This window comes from Dendrobates tinctorius, unplaced genomic scaffold (assembly GCF_039654945.1).
Source record: "Dendrobates tinctorius isolate UK_male_01 unplaced genomic scaffold, ASM3965494v1 ptg000250l, whole genome shotgun sequence".
In the NCBI taxonomy this organism is placed as follows: Eukaryota; Metazoa; Chordata; class Amphibia; order Anura; family Dendrobatidae; genus Dendrobates; species Dendrobates tinctorius.
The window spans coordinates 11,370,164-11,392,057 of NW_027361917.1; the positions used below are offsets into that span (position 1 = coordinate 11,370,164).

The 21,894-nt window shown below is 45.4% G+C and overlaps 1 protein-coding gene across 2 annotated transcripts in view; it reads right to left on the reverse strand.

The window, feature by feature from the left end:
* The window catches only part of LOC141063613 (barrier-to-autointegration factor-like protein), a 37,323-nt gene extending 22,419 nt beyond the window's left edge, over window positions 1–14,904 (reverse strand). Inside the window, exons 1-2 of one of the 2 annotated variants that reach the window (XM_073557734.1) lie at window positions 14,756–14,904; window positions 12,151–12,281 (exon numbers count right to left, since the gene is read on the reverse strand). In XM_073557734.1, the coding sequence (XP_073413835.1) occupies window positions 12,151–12,276 (126 nt within the window). In that variant the 5' untranslated portion in view covers window positions 12,277–12,281; window positions 14,756–14,904. Of the gene's footprint in view, window positions 1–12,150; window positions 12,282–14,641 lie in introns of both variants that reach the window. The other variant, XM_073557735.1, reaches the window with a different exon arrangement.
* Window positions 14,905–21,894: the final 6,990 nt, after the last annotated feature.

The window sequence follows — 21,894 nt, forward strand, 5'->3', positions numbered from 1 at the left end:
ACCTGACTCAGACTTCTAAAATATATAATAAATTGGGTACAGTAGTTCAATGCAGAATGTGCTGAATATTTTTTCATAGGAATTTGGGAAACTTATGAAATGTCCTATAAATGGCTGTTCTATTCCTGATCTAAGGCTACATTCACACACAGCGTTTTTGCTGCTTTTTTGAGGATACGTTTTTCAGCTGCAAAAGCAGATCAGCTTTTTAAAAAAACCGCATCAACTGAAAGGACGTGCTGGGAAAGGAGCAATTGTCGATCAAGCCACTCGGTTGGGCAGCACTTTAATGATTGAGCGATTGCTTGAACTAAAACCATTTCTTATAGAGATGGCAAACCCTCAGGTAACCCTAAATGAAGGTCAATGGACACAGGTGGCTGAATTGAAGGAATTGCTTAATCATCCATTTACCGTGACTAAAAAATTACAAGCTGAGGATTTAACTCCTGGCATTTTCATAAGGGAGTGGAAGAACTTGCTATTTTGCCTGTCCCAAAGAGGAGGTTTAATCGCAGATGGTATTTCTGCTTCAATGAAACGGAGAGAGACAGCTATTGGAAAATAAATTTTTTCTGGCAGCTGTTTATGTGGACCCAAGTCATCGTATACTGCTTGATGATCAACAGCTTACCAAAGGAAAAGAAGCTCTGACTGAGGTAGCAGTTAGGATGAGTGGCCTACACGAGGACTGCCAGGCGCAAGAGGATTTGGGTCCTGACAGTGCTACTGCTGCCATATCTTCATCCTCATCAGATGAGGAGTTTGACTTTGACAAGTATTTAGAGGACATGGAGCAGGCAAAGCGTTGCCGCAAGGAAAAAGATTTCACTCCGTCTCCTATAGCAAGCAGATTGACCATATTTCAGCAAAAGGTTTCAATTGCTCTCAAAGAAATAGGAAAATTCAACCGCTCATCAGAGCTGACTGTGCATGAGGCAATTCCTTTATACCCGGAAATTGTCAGATGTTGCCCATGTGGTTATGGCTTTGCCTCCAACCCAAGTTAGTGTAGAGAGGTTGTTCTCTAGCCTTAAAATTATTAGGTCAGATTTGAGGTCATCTATGAAGGAGGATTTGATGGAGGCAATTCTATTTCTTAGAACAAATTCATAGACTGCACAAATGTTTAGCATGTTTTTGTTGAAAACTTTTTTGCCATTTACATAGCTTATTACATAGTGATAGATATATATATATATATATATATATATACACACACACACAATGTTACATAGTGTATTACATATTTACAATTTATTATAGTTTTTTGTGTTCCTGAAGTTGTATTCCAATAAATATATTATGTTCTATCTAAATATCTTGATTATTGTATCATAAAAATGATTACATTGGGTAGGATCAGGGAAATGCTATAGATATAGTATATCTTGACTTCAGCAAAGCATTTGACAAAGTATCTCACACAATCCTTATTGAAAAAATGACTAAGTATGGAATGGACAAGGCAACTGTAGGTGGATTCATAACTGGCTTAGTGATCGGACCCAAAGAGTGGTCGTAAATGGCTGCACATCCAGTTGGAAGAATGTCTCAAGTGGGGTACCACAGGGCTCTGTCCTGGGCCCTGTATTGTTCAACAGCTTTATCAACGATTTAGATGAAGGAATTGAGGGTAAACTGATTAAATTTGCTGATGACACAAAGCTTGGAGGGATAGCTAATACTAGAGAAGAGAGTGAGAGGATTCAAAAAGATATAAACTGGAGCAGTGGGCAGCAGCTAACAGAATGGTTTTTAACAGGAAAAAAATGCAATTACTACATCTGGGCAATAAAAATGAAAAAAGCAAATACAGAATGGGAGGAATAGGGCCAAGAAACAGCACATGTGAAAAAGATTTGGGTATACTAATAGATCACAGACTGACTATGAGTCAACAGTGTGATGCGGCAGCAAAAAAGGCAAATGCAATTCTAGGATGTATTAACAGATACATACAGTGTAGATCACGTGAAGTCATTATTGCCCTCTACTCCTCTTTGGTCAGACCTCATCTGGAATACTGTGTCCAGTTTTGGGCGCCATATTTAAAAAAACCACAACAAACTGGAACAAGTTCAGAAAAGAGCGCCCAGAATGGTGACCGGTCTGCAAACCCTGTCTTATGAGGAAAGATTGCAGAATTTGGGAATGTTTAGCATGCAAAAGAGAAGACTGAGAGGAGACTTAATAGCGGTCTACAAATATCTCAAGGGCTGTCACGTTGTAGAAGGATCATCTTTATACTCTTTTGCACAAGAAAAGACTAGAAGCAATGGGATAAAACTGAATGGGAGGAGAGACAGATTAGATATTAGAAAAAACTTTTTGAAAGAGTGATCAATGAGTGGAACAGGCTGCCACCAGAGGTGGTGAGTTCTTCTTCAATAGAAGTGTTCAAACAGAGGCTGGACAGACATCTGTCTGGGATGATTTAGCGAATCCTGCTTTGAGCATGGGGTTGGACCAGATGGCCCAGGAGGTCCCTTCCAACTCTACGATTCTATGATTCTAAATGTCTGATGTTCACATTGTACTACAATAAATTTTTAGCTTAAATATAAGCAATATACACTCACTGGCCACTTTATTAGGTACACCTGTCCAACTGTGTGTTAAGACTTAATTTCTAATCAGCCAATCACATGGCGGCAACTCAGTGCATTTAGGCATGTAGACATGGTCAAGACAATCTCCTGCAGTTCAAACCGAGCATCAGTATGGGGAAGAAAGGTGATTTGAGTGCCTTTGAACGTGGCATGATTGTTGGTGCCAGAAGGGCTGGTCTGAGTATTTCAGAAACTGCTGATCTACTGGGATTTTCACGCACAACCATCTCTAGGGTTTACAGAGAATGGTCCGAAAAAGAAAAAAAATCCAGTGAGCGGCAGTTCTGTGGCCGGAAATGCCTTGTTGATGCCAGAGGTCAGAGGAGAATGGGCATACTGGTTCGAGCTGATAGAAAGGCAACAGTGACTCAAATTGCCACCCGTTACAACCAAGGTAGGCAGAAGAGCATCTCTGAACGCACAGTGCGTCGAACTTTGAGGCAGATGGGCTACAGCAGCAGAAGACCACACTGGGTACCACTCCTCTCAGCTAAGAACAGGCATCTGATGGCTACTTTCAGCAGGATAATGCGCCATGTCATAAAGCTCGAATCATCTCAGATTGGTTTCTTGAACATGACAATGAGTTCACTGTACTCAAATGGCCTCCTCAGTCACCAGATCTCAATCCAATAGAGCATCTTTGGGATGTGGTGGAACGGGAGATTCGCATCAGGGATGTGCAGCCGACAAATCTGCGCCAACTGTGTGATGCCATCATGTCAATATGGTCCAAAATCTCCGAGGAATGCTTCCAGCACCTTGTTGAATCTCTGCCACGAAGAATTGAGGCAGTTCTGAAGGCAAAAGGGGGTCCAACCCGTTACTAGCATGGTGTACCTAATAAAGTGGCCAGTGAGTGTATGTGTGGGTCGGAGTCGTGGAGTCGGCGTAAGGGAAATTGAGGCGTTGGAGTCGCAGGTTTGGCTTACCTACTCCAAAGACCTGTCTGAGACCCCCAAACATCACATCCTGTATGGACTGCGGCTTTGGGATCTCCTCCACCTGCATCGTATTCCTGACTGCCTGAACCAGCTCGTCAGTATCCTCAGAGGCAAATAAATATCTACTGCCCCCTTCCGGATTTTCCATCACCATTTCCCCCTCTCTTCCTCCTGGTCTGATCCGGGAAACTGGAACTCCTCTTCTGAGCTTAGTTTCACCTCCCATCGATGTCTCTTAGCTGTTGGACCTGGATTGGAAGACTGTGGCAGGGCGAGACTAGACAGAGGCCTGGACCTCCTCACAGATTAAAGGACCTCATCTCAGACAGCAGGAACCGCTGTTCTTCCCTCACCACTTTGGTGGTGCAGCCCTCAGAGTTTTCTTCCATAAGCCTCTGGAAACTCTATGCTATATATAGGGCACCTTTTGGACTTTACAGAGGCCTTGCAAGACCTCTTAGGCGTAGGGAGGGTAATAGAAGGGGTTCACTTATCCTATTCAGGCATGGGACCGTGTCCATCACACTTGCCACGCAGTCCTGCTCTCTTCTGTCAGGATCCTCCATAGTGCCCCCGTTCGTCTCCCGAGATCCAGCTAACGGACTTATTACCCGTCTCTAGTCGCTTCCGCGTTCCAACCTGGAACGCACGCTGATCCCGTAACCAGGTGCTTGTCTGACGTCACCGGACGTGCAATGGCTACACTCACTGCGAGTCTTTCTGAAGATGCAGCGCCTGCCGACTGGTGCAAGAGACGAGAGCCCCCCTTTGGAGTGAAGCAACTCCACCCAGGAGGCCTCCGCACAACTGGTGACTGTGGCCGATGGATTGCCCGAAGAGTGTCAACCTTAAGCCTCCCAACAGGGGGGGGGGGGGGGGGAATTAGCTGTGCCGCACGTTCCCTCTGAGCTCATCCAGTAAGCTTCCTGCTTGGTCTTCTTGTGCGTCCTTCCATGCAGGGACAGGAAAAACACTAAGGGAGATGGGTGGGGAGGAGGACGAGGACGACGACCTCCATGGTGCTGTCAGGAGGGACGTCCTGGAAATTAAGTCTTCAGCTCCGGTTGAAGCATGTTTGACAAGTCTAAGGTCTTGTAACATTGTTTCTATCTCCGAAAACTAAATTCTGGTTCTGCCCTGAAAATATGGGAAAGTGTACCTCTGTGGCAGCTGCATCTCCAGCATAGATTAGTTTCTGATACATCATTTAGGTTTAACAGTTCAGGGGTTCTGTACCAACTGGACAGTATCGTGTAGTAGTTTACTTACAGGAGTATTCATCTGGAGAAGACAAGCAAATTAAACAGAATTGACTTTAAAGTCAGAATCAGATCGTATGATATTCAGTTTTTTCCCCTTGAAAGGAAAGTTAGTTTATAGGATGTGTTGGGGAGATTAGAGAATTGTATATTATGGAGATATCTCTGGTAACTGTATAGTTTAGAGACCAGATCAAGCCAGGTCTGAGTGCAGAAATTATTTTACTTTAACCCCTAAGTGACAGACAAATTTAACCTTAAAGGGAACCTGTCACCCCCCCCAGGCATTTTTAAGTAAACGTCACCTTGTGCAGCACTAATGCTGCATTCTGTCAAGGTGGCTCTTATTTAGCGTCCCTTCCACCGCAGAAATAAGCGTTTTTAAAATCTGTCAGACATACCTGAAGTTTGTCTGTGTCCGAGGCGAAAGACGTGCCCCCCAGATGCCTCACATCCATCAGTCATGTCCTCCTTCAGACTTTGCTCCGCCTCCTCAGCATTCCTTTCAAATCCTGGCGCCTGCGCTGTACTATATTTTCTTGGGCATGCGCAGTTAGCGCTGCCCGTGCTCTGACACTTCATGTCCTTCCTATCGCGCCTGCGTGGACGCGCGGCCAGAGATCTCGCCCCGCAGTCTGATTTATTCACACTGCGGGGCTGGGAATCTTGGGCATGCAAAGTTGTTCTCTGTGGCTCTCCCTCAAATCCCTGTGCCTCTTTCCTACTGTGCAGCGTCATAGGAATTAGTGATGAGCTGACGATTCCTATGACGCTGTACAGTAGGAAAGAGGCAGAGGGATTTGAGGGAGAGCCGCAGAGAACTGCGCATGCCCAAGATTCCAAGCCCCGCAGTGTGAATAAATCAGAAGAGACTGCGGGTGGGATCTCTGGCCGCGCGTCCTTGCAGGCGCGATAGGAAGGACATGAGGTGATGTCAGAGCACGGGCAGCGCTAACTGCGCATGCCCAAGAAAATATAGTACAGCACAGGCGCCAGGATTTGAAAGGAACGCTGAGGAGGCGGCGCAAAGACTGAAGGAGGACATGACATGTGAGACGTCTGTGTCCGGGGCGAAAGACCTGCCCCCCAAACTTCAGGTATGTCTGACAAATTGTAAAAACGCTTATTTCTGCGGTGGAAGGGACGCTAAATAAAAGCCACCTTGGCAGAATGCAGGATTAGTGCTGCACAAGGTGGCTCTTTTACTTAAAATCGGGGGGATGACAGGTTCCCTTTAATGACCAGCCAACATTTTTAAAAATCTGACCCAAGGTGCCAGAAAAGCAGAAAAACTGACCCAGTTGTAGAAATTGCTCCTCTCATTGAATGCATCTATGGCTGCAGTGTCCATTTTGTATCATCCAGGCCAGGCTTTTTTGTCCCTGGAGAATTGACAATCTACCGGTCTAGTGCTAATACATTGTGCCCCCATACAGCGTACAGCCTCCATTAAGTGCCTTCGCTCTACTACAATAAAGCCAAACATGTGGCCGCTTAGTGTGGTTAGGGCACAGTGGGGCTCATGAGGGGGCATTTGAAATTTGGGAGAAAAGAATTCACTGGATTTTATTAAAGGGGGTGGGAGCCATGTCACTTTTCCAGAGTCTTTGTTCTACCAGTAATGTGGGAACCCCCTATACTTCCAATGACGGGTTGAAACCTGAGTGAGGGCTGGTTTTGTGTGTGAAAATTAGGGGTTTTATTGGTAACATTTTAGGGAATACTCTTTTTTGATCATTTCCAGTATAGCTGGGATCACATTCGTCTTCTATGCTGAACAATTACATTGGGGTTTCCATGCAACTCCCACAAAAATGTGATTCAGATGAAACTCCCGATGGTAGCACTCTAACGAGGCAGATTGAGTCACTTTGGCATCTGTTCCAGTGTAATCCATTCTTTTTTAGGTGTGCACACAGCTATGGTCAAACACACTCCTGCGATAAAAAAGACACCTTCAATGATGGGACACAGCCAGAACAGACCAAAGTGGCTCCATGTGCCGTGTAATTAAGTGGTTCTGTTAGGGGTTTCATCTGAATCACTTCTTGGATTTACACAGAAATCCCGATGTAGGTGTTCAGGGAGCACAGGATATACACACACGGTCAAATTTGTTGGTACCCCTTGTTTAATGACAGAAAAAAAATTTAATCTGACAAAAGTAATAAATCAAAAATCTATGAAGATGAGAAAATGAAAGTCAGACATTGCTTTTCGACCATGCTTCCACAGAACTTAAATTAAAAAAAAAAAAAAATTAAAAAAAATATTAAAAAAAAATCATGAAATAGGCCTGGACAGAAATGAAGGTACCCTTACCCTTAACTTGATATTTTGTTGAACAATCTTTTGGAGGCAAACGATTCCTGTAACTGTCAATGAGACTTCTGCACCTCTCGAAAGGTATTTTGGCCCACTCCTCAAGAGCAAACTGCTCCAGTTGTCTCGTGTTTGAAGGTTGCCTTTTCCAGACAACATGCTTCAGTTCTTTCCAAAGATGCTCAATAGGGTTTAGGGTCAGGGGTCATAGAAGGCCACTTCAGAATAGTCCAATGTTTTCCTCTTAACCATTCTTGGGAGATTTTAGCTGTGTTTTTTGGGTCACTATACTGTTGCAAGACCCATGCCTTATGACTGAGACCAAGTTTTCTGACACTGGGCAGCACATTTCTCTCTAGAATCCCTAGATATTCTTGAGATTTAATTGTACCCTGCACATATTCTAGACACCCTGTGCCAGATGCAGCCCCAGAACATAACAGAGACCTCCTCCATGTTTCACAGTAGGGACAGTTCTTTTCTTGATATGCTTCATTTTACCATCTGTGAAGATCGAGCAGATGTGCCTTGCCAAAAAGTTCCATTTTTGTCTCATTTGTCCATAGGACATTCTCCCAGAAGCTATGTGGCTTGTCAACATGTAGTTTGGCAAATTCCAGTCTGGCTTTTTTATGATTTTTTTTTTCCAACAATGGAGTCCTTCTTGGTCATCTCCCATGAAGTCCACTTTGGCTCATGTAACGACAGATGTTGTGTTCTGACACTGATGTTCCTTGAGCTTGAAGTTCACCATTAATCTGTTTAGAAGTTTTTCTGGTATCATTTGTTACCATTCGTATTATCCATCTCTTTGATTTGTCATCAATTTTCCTCCTGTGGCCACGTCCAGGGAGGTTGGCTACAGTCCCATGGAGCTTAAATTTCTGAATATTATGTGCAACTGTACTCACAGGAACATCAAGATGCTTGGAGATGGTCTTATAACTTTTACATGTTTGTCTATAGTTTTCTTTCTAATCTCTTGAGACAACTTTTTCCTTACACACCATGTCACCAAACAGCACAGCGAGTATCTGTAACCCTCTATACAGGCCCACTCACTGATTCCAAGATTGTAGACACGTGTGATGCCAATTCGTGATCACACCTTGATTTAGCATTTCCCTTTTATGAAATTATTTTCAGGGGAACCATCTTTTCTGTCCAGGCCTATATCATGAGTTATATAATTCTGTGGAAGTGTAATAACGTGCAGGAGTAGGTATATGTCACCACAGAGCAGACAGACCCACAGTTAAAGGGGAGGTTTATTTACAGGGAAATATACAGCATAATGGTGTAGATAAGAATATGTGAAACAGGTTTAGCAAACAGCCAAAAAGCATAGACAGTATTCAAACAGCAATAAGTTATTTTCCTATGGTGCAACTTAACAGTCCGCAGGGGTCTTGATTGAAGAGATCACTCTTGTCCAAAGTAGGCACCAGCGGTGCTTGTAGTCCTCTGTCTCCTGGGCCTTTAAAGTTAGTCCAGCTGGGGTACAAGGGGTTACTTCGAGAGCCAGAGGGGTATGAGACTGTATATATCCCCTTTGCTCCAAGTCCTTCTCTCTTAGGCTATGTGCACACGTAGATTTTTGTCCTGCGGATTTGTAAAAATCCGCAGGTAAAGTCTCAGGTCAAAAGACCTGCGGATTAGCCCTGCGGTTTCACACCTCACAATGGTGAATGTGAGAAACCGCAGAGGAATCCGTGTGGAAAAATCAGCAGCATGTGCACAGCGTTTTTAGTTTTACCTTTGCAAACAATGGTACTGTACAACGCAGCAGAAACTGCTGCAGACCCGCAGGGCCGGAAACGCTGCGGATCCGCAGCAGAATCCGCACCGTGTGCACTAGGGTGACCGGATCTCATATGGGGGGGAAAAAAAAGTCAGAATCTTGTTCGTCTGGACCCCACAAAACGATTCCCCTTTCCAGATATTGAGAGAGCCAAAATTTGAGCTCGATCAAACGACGTTAACCCATGCCGCTCGTCGCTCAAAGTTTGAAAAAATCCAAATTGAGGTATTTTAAGATTTAGGTATTTTGCATAGTCTGTTAGACTATAAAGAATGTGACAACAACATTGCAGAAATAGCCCTGACCAAATTTTCGAACCATTTGTGGTATTTGAATGCAGAGTTGGTGGGATTATCGTTTTTTGATCCCACCATTACAGACAATGAAAAGTTGTTAATGGCTAATAAATTGCTCAGTAGCACAGATGAACCATCAGAGCACGCTAACCTACATGAGTTGATAATTTTACATAGTTATCTCATCTATTCTAGAGCTTTTGTTAAAGTAGTTTTTGAAACGTCAGAATATAATGCTTGGCATTTGCTTACAACTTGCAGGACATATTGCTTTTGTTCTTCATCTTTTGTCAGAAGGTCGTTAAAGTCGGTTACTTCCTACCTCTTAATTTTTCTTTCCTAACTTTTGGATTTACAACCCTAGCGTGCTCTGATAGTTCATCTGTGCTACTGAGCAATTTATTAGCCATTAACAACTTTTCATTGTCTGTAATGGTGGGATCAAAAAACGATAATCCCACCAACTCTGTATTCAAATACCACAAATCGTTCGAAAATTTGGTCAGGGCTATTTCTGCAATGTTGTCACATTCTTTATAGTCTAACAGACTATGCAAAATACCTAAATCTTAAAATACCTCAATTTGGATTTTTTCAAACTTTGAGCGGCACGGGTTAACGTCGTTTGATCGAGCTCAAATTTTGGCTCTCTCAATATCTGGAAAGGGGAATCGTTTTGTGGGGTCCAGACGGACAAAATTCCGACATCGATTTTTTGCGGTCACCCTAGTGTGCACATCACTTTACTCCGCAGCGGTGCTCTCTCACCAGCATCAGGGGCTCTACATTAACATGAATCACAGCAACCTTGTGCACGGCTCAGTCTCTCTATACAGGTCTCAAGTCCATTACTAAATGCAGCCTGTTTGCAAGGAAGCGTCTTGCCACTTAACACAGTCTCTCTAAGGCCGGTTTCACATTAGCGCTTTTTCAGCGCGCGCACGGCCGGGGGTAGCTCCGCCCCCGAGCCGGCTCTCATCCCGGCGTGCCCACCCCTTGCTTGTAGCGCCGCCTACTAGCGGACAGCGGCGCCTGCGATCGGCGCACCCTATCTTTAGCATAGGGTGCGCAGATCGTGCGCAGGCCGTGCGCTAGTTGCGCTTTGACCTGCGCTGCGCACTTTTGACGGTGCGCCGTTCGCGCCAAAATCAAACTTTTCGGATTTTGGCGCGCACGGCGCACCGTCAAAAGTGCGCAGCGCAGGTCAAAGCACAACTAGCGCACGGCCTGCGCACGATCTGCGCACCCTATGCTAAAGATAGGGTGCGCCGATCGCAGGCGCCGCTGTCCGCTAGTAGGCGGCGCTACAAGCAAGGGGCGGGCACGCCGGGCAGAGAGCCGGCTCGGGGGCGGAGCTACCCCCGGCCGTGCGCGCGCTGAAAATGCGCTAATGTGAAACCGGCCTAAGGAGGTCACAGGGAAGTCTCTAATCACAGCATACTGCCTCTCCCTGGGGAACAACTTCCCCTATTAGATCTCTCTGCACGGTTCCCTGCCGCTGCACGTGCTGCTGTCTCCTCTACAGCTGCAGCCTTTGCTCTGGACACCTCATCTGTCACTGCAGACTCCAACTGTTCGCAGTCACGGGCTACGGTCTCTGCAGGTCTCAGTCTGTCCACGGGGGTCAGGGCGCAGCTCTGTGGTCTCCACAGTACACAGTCTCGCGTACTCACGTTCTGCTGTGCCTATGCACGATACCCTGGACTTTACTCTGTGACCGGGAGCTCTGTCTCTTCTGCGGTCTCTGTCAGCGTCCTCCCCCTTCAGCTCCTCAGGCTGCACTGAGGAAAAGCCCGCGCTGCTTTCCCACTCTCTGCTCTCCTCTCCTAGCCCCCTGTGCTCAGCCCCTCCCCTATCAAATGGTTCTGGGCATGGAGCAGAAGCGGCCGCCCCCCCGGCTCTTCCTGTACTTCACCTCCTTACATTAGCATGGTTGAAAAGCAATATCTGACTTTCGTTTGTTCATTTTCATAGATTTTTGATTTCTACTTTTGTCAAATTCACATTTTCTGTCCTTAAACGAGGGGTACCAACAATTTTGACCACTTGTGTATGTGGGCCAAACCTTGTTTTTGATTTTTTGGGAGGCAAAAATGAACAAATAGACAGCAGTACAAGGTTAGTTATTTTTATTTTTGCACAGTGCAGCGTGTGCTATAAGTGATAAGACGGCTTTAATTTTCTGGTTGATCCAGTTACAGCGATACTAGATTTATTTTGTCATCACACAGTAGAAATGCTTTTTTTTTTTTTATATAAATACAGTAGTTGTTATTTTGTCGCCATATTCTGAGAGCTGTAACTTATTTTTTGGCAAAGAGCTGTATAAGGGCTTATTTTTTATGCGACTAGTTGATTATTTTTTTTTTTTTAGTATCATTTTGGATAAAATAACGTTTGATTTCAATTTATGCCCATTTTTTAGAAGCAGAATGAACAAAAAAAACAAATTGCTTGGCCTGCGCTTTTTTTTTTTTTAACAAGTATTTTTTTCTACTTTCTGAACTTTGTCCTACTATGGGACATGTATAATTTTACTCTGATTGGTGGTCTCATACCGCAGTACATGCAGGGTTGAGCCTGCCTTTAGGGGGTCTTTTAACCCCTTAGATAAATACTGTCAATTGCAACAGTGGTAAGAGGTTTTACTGCACATTGGCAGTAGTTAACGGGTTAAAGAGGTTTAAGATATGGGCTTTGAGCGATTCTTCTGGCCAGAAGAAATACGGATTTTTATGGTATAAAACATCAGATAACATATCAGGGTATGATTTTATTCAGCCTTCTCTGACCTGTGTGCTCATATAGATGGCAGAGAGTTGATCCTACTGACAGATCACTTAAACTGAGAAAAGTAGTAAGTGTGGCCAATTTTGGGTTACATTGTCAGATAACTCCAATAAACATTTGTATTACCTTATCAAAGCCTAAATCTTCTAGTTTGCCACCGAGAACCTCTCCAATACCAGCCAAAACGGTGATTGGCTTATCGCCCATGGGCTCAGAGACAAAGTCTCGGTGCTTCTGTGACGTGTGAGACATCTTTTCTGAAAAAAAAAAAAAAACAAGCGACAACTTTTACTCAGGACAGACTCCATTCCCCTGGAGGACCAAGGAAAAAAAAAAAAAAACATTTTCAAGATAAGAAAAAAAATATTTTTAAAGATGTATTCCTTGTTCCCAATACAAAGGCAAGCATAATAAACATCATTTGGCAACATCACGTCTGCAACAGTCTAATCAAAATAGAGAATTTTATCTATAGGTTAAACACCATAAAAAAATGCAATTCTGGCATTTTAATTTCCACATGGCCCTTCCTACCCCCAAACATATGCGGCAATAATAATGCATGTGCCGCAAAATTATAACAAAAACTACAGCTAGCAAAAAAAAAAAGAAAACTGAAGCCTTTACACTGCTCCATCAATGCAAGATTTTGGAATTCCTACTCCCATTTTTCAAACATTATATGGTAAAATTAATGGTGTCACTCAAATCTTTAATTCAACCCCCAAAAAAAAAAAAATCACATGCCACCATACAGTTATGTTGGTGGCAAAATAAAAGATTTATGGCCCGGAAGGGGAGGGTAAAATTAAAGTGCAAAGACTTGACTGTGGCGAGTAGGAACTAAAGAACCGCTGCCAATATTTTCCTTTTTATGTGACTGATAACTGAGCGCAATAAGCAGCCATCTCCAGAGACAGTGAATGCAATACCAGTAGTTCTGAATCTCCATTCCTCTTTGATCTAAGCTATGAGAACTGGAGAATTAGGGGATGACATTTTATTGAATGGTTGGGGTCTCAGTGATGAGACATTTGGATCTCCTATAGAAAGATAACAGATGTAAGATGACACTTATTAAAAGCTGTTTTTTCGCACCAAATTTTGTTTTAACGGTCCAATATGTCATACATGGGAGGGGTCAATCTCTCGTTGTCTTGCGCACACAACCTATAAGGCCGTGCACGGAGCCTACATTCAGTGCAACATAGCGACGATGCACTGCTGTACAGGCTGTGGACTGTTAGATTTTCTCTACACGTTGTGTCCAATACCAAATAACCTGCAGACTTGTAATGCATCACTGAGCTTTCGAAAACCCCACTCACTTCTATTGTACGCTATATTGCTGCACAGAATCCGCAGCACATCATGCACTTGTGTGAATTTAGGTTATGTTCACATTGCATTTTGCCACGTCAGTGGCTCAGTTGGTGCTTCGAGGGGGTGGGGGGGGGTCCCAACTGCTGCCACTACAGCATGTAATGGGGGGTTCCCAACTACTGCCACTACAGCATGTAATGGGGGGGTTCCCAACTGCAGCCACTACAGCATGTAATGGGGGGTTCCCAACTACTGCCACTACAGCATGTAATGGGGGGGTTCCCAACTACTGCCACTACAGCATGTAATGGGGGGGTTCCCAACTGCAGCCACTACAGCATGTAATGGGGGGTTCCCAACTACTGCCACTACAGCATGTAATAGGGGGGTTCCCAACTGCAGCCACTACAGCATGTAATGGGGGGTTCCCAACTACTGCCACTACAGCATGTAATAGGGGGGTTCCCAACTGCAGCCACTACAGCATGTAATGGGGGGTTCCCAACTGCAGCCACTACAGCATGTAATGGGGGGGTTCCCAACTGCAGCCACTACAGCATGTAATGGGGGGGTCCCAACTGCAGCCACTACAGCATGTAATGGGGGGGTCCCAACTGCAGCCACTACAGCATGTAATGGGGGGGTCCCAACTGCAGCCACTACAGCATGTAATGGGGGGGTCCCAACTGCAGCCACTACATCATGTAATGGGGGGGTCCCAACTGCAGCCACTACATCATGTAATGGGGGGGTCCCAACTGCAGCCACTACATCATGTAATGGGGGGGTCCCAACTGCAGCCACTACATCATGTAATGGGGGGGTCCCAACTGCAGCCACTACATCATGTAATGGGGGGGGTCCCAACTGCAGCCACTACATCATGTAATGGGGGGGGTCCCCACTGCAGCCACTACATCATGTAATGGGGGGGTCCCCACTGCAGCCAATACATCATGTAATGGGGGGGTCCCCACTGCAGCCAATACATCATGTAATGGGGGGATCCCAACTGCAGCCAATACATCATGTAATGGGGGGGTCCCAACTGCAGCCACTACATCATGTAATGCAGTATAGTAATGATGGGCCAGCCATGTAATACAGGGAGGGGACCCTCTGCTGTGACATACCACACATATACATAGCTGCCTGCGTGAGACCCCTCGTTACCAGCCACTGTCAAGATCACTAGTAAACAGAATAATTTTTCTTATGCAAATTTTGTCAGATCTAAACGTCACCACCAGGCCCGGACAGCTCTGCCCATTATCCTGCACTGCACAGACACTACCTGTAAGCTGAATAATCACAGGTATTACTAGGTTGTCCAGCAGGGGGCAGTGCAATGTACCCCATTACTATCGGCCACTGCGCCATTTACAAGACGAGCTCAGCAGCGCCATACCGAGTGCACAAACAGAAAAAGCCAAGCACGGGCGGCGGCTGGGAGACAAAGGAGGCACCGGGACGGCGGAACAACTGCCGCTGGCAGATCAGCAGCCGGCACTATAGCATACAGTGGGCGGAGCCTCTACGCCACCCCTCCTGCTACTCTGATTTATATCCGCCTCCTGACGTCAGGCACTATCAGCTAGCCAATGACAAGTGACCTTTTCCCCTGCGCGGGAAATTCGTCAGTCACCCAGACGCTTCTCCACACATGAAGTGTTTTCATGGTTTCTGTGTGGAGCTTAGGCCTATAGATAGGAGATGTGGGAGTATGGCGGTCACCCACAGTCTGAGGGCAGGGAGAGCCTCAATGCAAAGCTGAGGCGGGAGATCTTCCCTTACCTCTCCCTGCAGCAGCAACCATGCCTTATATTACACAACTATATTCTATAATAAAGTAGACTTTGTGCTGATTTTCCCGTCAGGCTCTGCTGTGTCACGTAGCATTGTCCCATAGCATGTAACTTGCACTCTATGGAGAGTTTGCTGTCCTGCCATGCCTCATACACTGTCTCCAGATTTGTGACTGATATTATAGGGTTTTCCCATCTTAAAAAATGTGTAGATTTGGAAAGCTCCTGTAAAAACAAATGACTTTACAATTTACAGTCATATGTAAAAGTTTGGGCACCCCTATTAATGTTAACCTTTTTTCTTTATAACAATTTTGGTTTTTGCAACAGCTATTTCAGTTTCATATATCTAATAACTGATGGACTCAGTTATATTTCTGGATTCAAATGAGGCTTATTGTACTAACAGAAAATGTGCAATCTGCATTTAAACAAAATTTGACCGGTGCAAAAGTATGGGCACCCTTATCATTTTCTTGATTTGAACACTCCTAACTACTTTTTACTGACTTCCTGAAGCACTAAATTGGTTTTGTAACCTCATTGAGCTTTGAACTTCATAGCCAGGTGTATCAAATCATGAGAAAAGGTATTTAAGGTGGCCACTTGCAAGTAGTTCTCCTATTTGAGTCTCCTATGAAGAGTGGCATCATGGGCTCCTCAAAACAACTCTCAAATGATCTGAAAACAAAGATTATTCAACATAGCTTTTCAGGGGAAGGATACAAATAGTTGTCTCAGAGATTTAACCTGTCAGTTTCCACTGTGAGGAACATAGTAAGGAAATGGAAGAACACAGGTACAGTTCTTGTTAAGCCCAGAAGTGACAGGCCAAGAAAAATATCAGAAAGGCAGAGAAGAAGAATGGTGAGAACAGTCAAGGACAATCCACAGACCACCTCCAAAGACCTGCAGCATCATCTTGCTGCAGATGGTGTCACTGTGCATCGGTCAACAATACAGCGCACTTTGCACAAGGAGAAGCTGTATGGGAGAGTGATGCGAAAGAAGCCGTTTCTGCAAGCACGCCACAAACAGAGTCGCCTGAGGTATGCAAAAGCACATTTGGACAAGCCAGTTACATTTTGGAAGAAGGTCCTGTGGACTGATGAAACAAAGATTGAGTTGTTTGGTCATACAAAAAGGCGTTATGCATGGAGGCTAAAAAACACAGCATTCCAAGAAAAACACTTGCTACCCACAGTAAAATTTGGTGGAGGTTCCATCATGCTTTGGGGCTGTGTGGCCAATGCCGGCACTGGGAATCTTGTTAAAGTTGAGGGTCGCATGGATTCAACTCAGTATCAGCAGATTCTTGACAATAATGTGCAAGAATCAGTGACGAAGTTGAAGTTACGCAGGGGATGGATATTTCAGCAAGACAATGATCCAAAACACTGCTCCAAATCTACTCAGGCATTCATGCAGAGGAACAATTACAATGTTCTGGAAGGGCCATCCCAGTCCCCAGACCTGAATATCATTGAACATCTGTGGGATTGATTTGAAGCGAGCTGTCCATGCTCGGCGACCATCAAACCTAACTGAACTGGAATTGTTTTGTAAACAGGAATGGTCACAAATACCTTCATCCAGGATCCAGGAACTCATTAATAGCTACAGAAAGCGACTAGAGGCTGTTATTTTTGCAAAAGGAGGATCTACAAAATTTTAATGTCACTTTTATGTTGAGGTGCCCATACTTTTGCATTGGTCAAATTTTGTTTAAATGCAGATTGCACATTTTCTGTTAGTACAATAAACCTCATTTGAATCCAGAAATATAACTGAGTCCATCAGTTATTAGATATATGAAACTGACATAGCTGTTGCCAAAACCAAAATTGTTATAAATAAAAAAGGTTAACATTAATAGGGGTGCCCAGACTTTAACATATGACTGTACTTCTTATTAAGCCGGGGTCATGACAGTATTTTCTGTCATCATCCGATGATGTGAATCACACTCTGATCTCACTGCGATCAGTGTTTTATCAGAGTGTGATCATGGTGTGACCTGGTTCTCTCAGATGAGAAGAAGATGGAGAAAAAATATTTCTCCATTCTGTCAGGCCCTGAAAATCGGACCACATTCCTATGTCATCTGAGTGAAGCCTGATGTTTTTCACAGACTCATTGACTTGCATGGCTGAGTGCGATCTGAATATCTGATGCAATTTGCAAATAATGCATGCTGCAATTTTTTCCTTGGACAGACTTGGTCCGAGGAAAAAAATCAGACATGTGTACGGCCCCAAAGACTAAAAATGGTCTGAGGGTGATCCACTGTTTTCTCGGAACACACTTGGAACAAAAATATGGTCGTCTGCACGAGCCCTAAAAATAATGTCCCGTTCCTCTGATAATTACTATTGTATGTTTTATTGGCTACAGCTCATTGCTACGGTTACCAGCCACTGCTGCAGTTTAGCAGCAGAAACCGAACTCTGTTCTGCTGAGCTTGTAAGCACTGCATGAAGCTGTCCTGGATCACTGGAGCGCGCTGTTAGCGCTCACTCCCTGCCACCGCCCTCCTCCGATGTTGGATAAGCAAAGCTGCTTCATATTTCATCATCGGAGAGCGCACAGTTCAGGCCAGAGACACTGCCATGCCACTGGTCCAAAGTATCAATTAGGCTACGTACCTACAGTAAGATTTTGGTGAGTATTGTATTTTTACAAAATGCAAGTAATCTAGTTAATGGGTACGGAAATGGTCCTGAAAATCTGTAACATCAAACACTCACTAAAAGCTCATTGTGGGAACATAGCCTTAATAAAGGGAACCTGTCATCAGGTTTGTCCCATGTGAGATAAGACCACCACCTTTCAGCCCTGATATACAGCATTCTACACTGCTCAAAAAAATAAAAGGAACACTCAAATAACACATCCTAGATCTGAATGAATGAAATATTCTCATTGAATACTTTGTTCTATACAAAGTTGAATGTGCTGACAACAAAATCACACAAAAATCATCAATGGAAATCAAATTTATTAACCAATGGAGGCCTGGATTTGGAGTCACACACAAAATTAAAGTGGAATGTAGTGTCCTTAAAACAAGTCAAAATGAGGCTCAGTATTGTGTGTGGCCTCCACGTGCCTGTATGACCTCCCTACTGTACACGTCTGGGCATGCTCCAGATGAGGCGGCAGATGGTCTCCTGAGGGATCTCCTCCCAGACCTGGACTAAAGCATCCGCCAACTCCTTGGACAGTATGTGGTGCAACGTGACGTTGGTGGATGGAGCGAGACATGATGTCCCAGATGTGCTCAATCGGATTCAGGTCTGGGGAATGGGCGGGCCAGTCCATAGCTTCAATGCCTTCATCTTGCAAGTACTGCTGACACACTCCAACCACATGAGGTCTGGCATTGTCCTGCATTAGGAGGAACCCAGGGCCAACCGCACCAACATATGGTCTCACAAGGGGTCTGAGGATCTCATCTCGGTACCTAATGGCAGTCAGGCTACCTCTGGTGAGCACATGGAGGGCTGTGCGGCCCTCCAAAGAAATGCCACCCCACACCATTACTGACTCACTGCCAAACCAGTCATGCTGAAGGATGTTGCAGGCAGCAGATCGCCCTCCACAGCGTCTCCAGACTCTGTCACGTCTGTCACATGTGCTCAGTGTGAACCTGCTTTCATCTGTGAAGAGCACAGGGTGCCAGTGGCGAATTTGCCAATCCTGGTGTTCTGTGGCAAATGCCAAGAGTCCTGCATGGTGTTGGGCTGTGAGCACATCCCCCATCAGTGGACGTCGGGCCCTCAGACCATCCTCATGAAGTTAGTTTCTAACCGTTTGTGCAGACATATGCACATTTGTGGCCTGCTGGAGGTCATTTTGCAGAGCTTTGGCAGTGCTCCTCCTGTTCCTCCTTGCACAAAGTCGGAGGTAGCAGTCCTGTTGCTGGGTTGATGCCCTCCTACGGCCCCCTCCACTTCTCCTGGTGTACTGGCCTATCTCCTGGTAGCGCCTCCAGCCTCTGGACACTACGCTGACAGACACAGCAAACCTTCTTGCCACAGCTCGCATTGATGTGCCATCCTGGATGAGCTGCGCTACCTGAGTCACTTGTGTGGGTTGTAGAGTCCGTCTCATGCTACCACGAGTGTGAAAGCACAACCAACATTCAAAAGTGACCAAAACATCAGCCAGAAATCATTGGTACTGAGATGTGGTCTGTATTCCCACCTTCAGGACCACTCCTTTATTGAGTGTGTCTTGATAATTGCTAATAATTTCCATCTGTTGTCTATTCCATTTACACAACAGCATGTGAAATTGATTGTCAATCAGTGTTGCTTCCTATGTGGACAGTTTGATTTCACAGATGTTTGATTTATTAGGAGTTATATTCTGTTGTGTAAGTGTTCCCTTTATTTTTTGAGCAGTGTACAATGCTGTATATCTGCCTCCAATTCGGTCTGCAACAAAAGAAAAATGCGAGAAACTTGGACGAGTCTCGCACGTCAATGCCCTGCACTGCCGCCGGCACTCGGGAGTGGAGTGTGCGGCTGCATGTATTTCTATGCAGCTGAGCGCTCCGGTCCCGAATGACGGCGACAGTGCCAGGTCTCGTCCGAGTTTCTCGCATGTCTGATCCCGACCTTATACTCATCTACGGGGCAGTCGGGTCTGATGGGAGTCACTGGTCTTAGTCCAACATCTTATTTATTCTTGCGATGACGTCCTCCTGTGCTTCATGGTGATGATGCATCCCTATATCATCCACACAGTGTTCCCAGCATCGTGCTCCTGCACAGGCATACTTCTCTGCCCTAACCAGTGCAGAGCAAAGTATTGCAGTACGCATGCCCTGGGTCTTTTTGACCTTTAAAGGCACCTGCACACTGCAGTACTTTGCTCTGCCCTCGACATGGCACAGAAGTATGCCTGCGCAGGAGCACGATGATGGAGACACTGTGTGGATGACATAGGACATGTCATTCACATGAAGCAAGAATAAGGTAGGCATCGCAAGAAGAGAGGAGGCACCAAGACCAGCGACGCCCATTGGACCCAACCACCCCTTAGGCTTCTTTCACACGTCCTGATATTTCCGGTACCAGAAAAACCTGTACTGGTGATATTAGTGTCCATGTGCGTAATACTTGTGGCATACGTGTGGCAACCTTGTACCATACTTACCTGCACCAGGGAAGCGGCAGTACAGTTAGCACCGTTACCCAGCACCGGGTGCATCATTCTCCCTTGTTCTGCCGGCAATCAGCACGAGCAGGAGAGAATGTGGAGAGTTGTATTCAACCGATAACAATGACAGCAGGCAGCGGCTAATGGGACAATTACTCATATCAACACCTGCTGCCGCTAATAGCTGAGAGCAGGCGGCGGCTGTTGGGAGTATTTATCAGCCGTTGCCTGCGCTATAAATAAATTTAAAAAACATCATGGGTTCCCCTGTATTTTTGATAACCAGTCAGGCGAAACTGACAGCTGCAGGCTGCAACCCTGAGCTGTCAGCTTCAGCTAGGCTGGTTAAAAGTTGCTTTTTTTAATTAAGTAAATAATTAAAAAAAAAATGCCAAGGGGTCCCCTCATTTTTGACAACCAGCCTTGCTAAAGCAGACAGCTTGGGCTGATATTCTCAGGCTGGTAAGGGGCCATGGATATTGACCCCCCCAGCCTAAAAATAGCAGCCTGCAGCTGCCCAGAAAAGGCACATCTATTAGATGCACCAATTCTGGTGCTTTGCTCGCCTCTTCTCACATTCACTTTAGTGGTGGCAAGTGGGGTTCATATTTGTGGGATTGTTGTCACCTTTGTATTGTCTGGTGACATCAAGCCTCTGATACGTGTGAAAACTGTCATCACACGTATTGGACACAATGAAAGAGGCCTTAAGCCCCTGTCACACACAGTGAGTCACAAGTTTTGTCACAAGTCACAAGTTTTGTGACGCAACAGCGATCTCACCAGCGAGATCGCTGTGTGTGACACTTATCAGCGACCGGCCCCCCTGCTGGGTATCGCTGATCGTCCTCGAACGGCCAGGACATTTTTTTGATCGCTGGTCTTCCGCTGGCCAGCACGCATCACTGCATGTGGCAGGTGGGAGACTAGCGATCAGCGAGCTGGAGCTGGTAACCAAGGTAAACATCGGGTTTCTAAGTGCCACGCGGCGCTTAGAAACCCGATGTGTATGTTAGATACCAGCGCGCTGGTGCAGGGAGCTGGTAACCAAGGTACACATCGGGTTTCTAAGCGCCTCGCGGTGCTTAGGAACCCAGTGTGTACCTTGGTTACCAGCTCCCTGCACCAGCGTGCTGGTATCTAACGTACACTGCGGGTAAGGCCTCTTTCACACTTCCGTTTTTTCTTGTCAGTTAAAATCCGCCAAAATGGCGGAAAGCGGATCCATCTGTAATTGATGCAAACGGACCGTTTTTTTGACGGATCCGTTGAATGCAGAATTTTAAAGGAACCGCAGTCTGGGAAGAGAGAGAGAGAGAGAATTTTTTCCACCGCCAGAAAGTATTAAATCCCCGGCTGACTCCCTTTCTCCGGGCATGCGCACTATAAAATGCGGATCTTACAGCCAAAAAAAGTTGCAGGGTCCGTCCAGGCATGCCGGTGGACACAAACATTTTGGCGGATCCGCAAAAAAACAGATCCAACGGATGGCCATCCGTCAAGATCCGCCGGTAATGCAACTCAATGGGGAAAAAAACGGATCCGCCAAAAAAATGGCGGACCCGTTTTTTTCAAA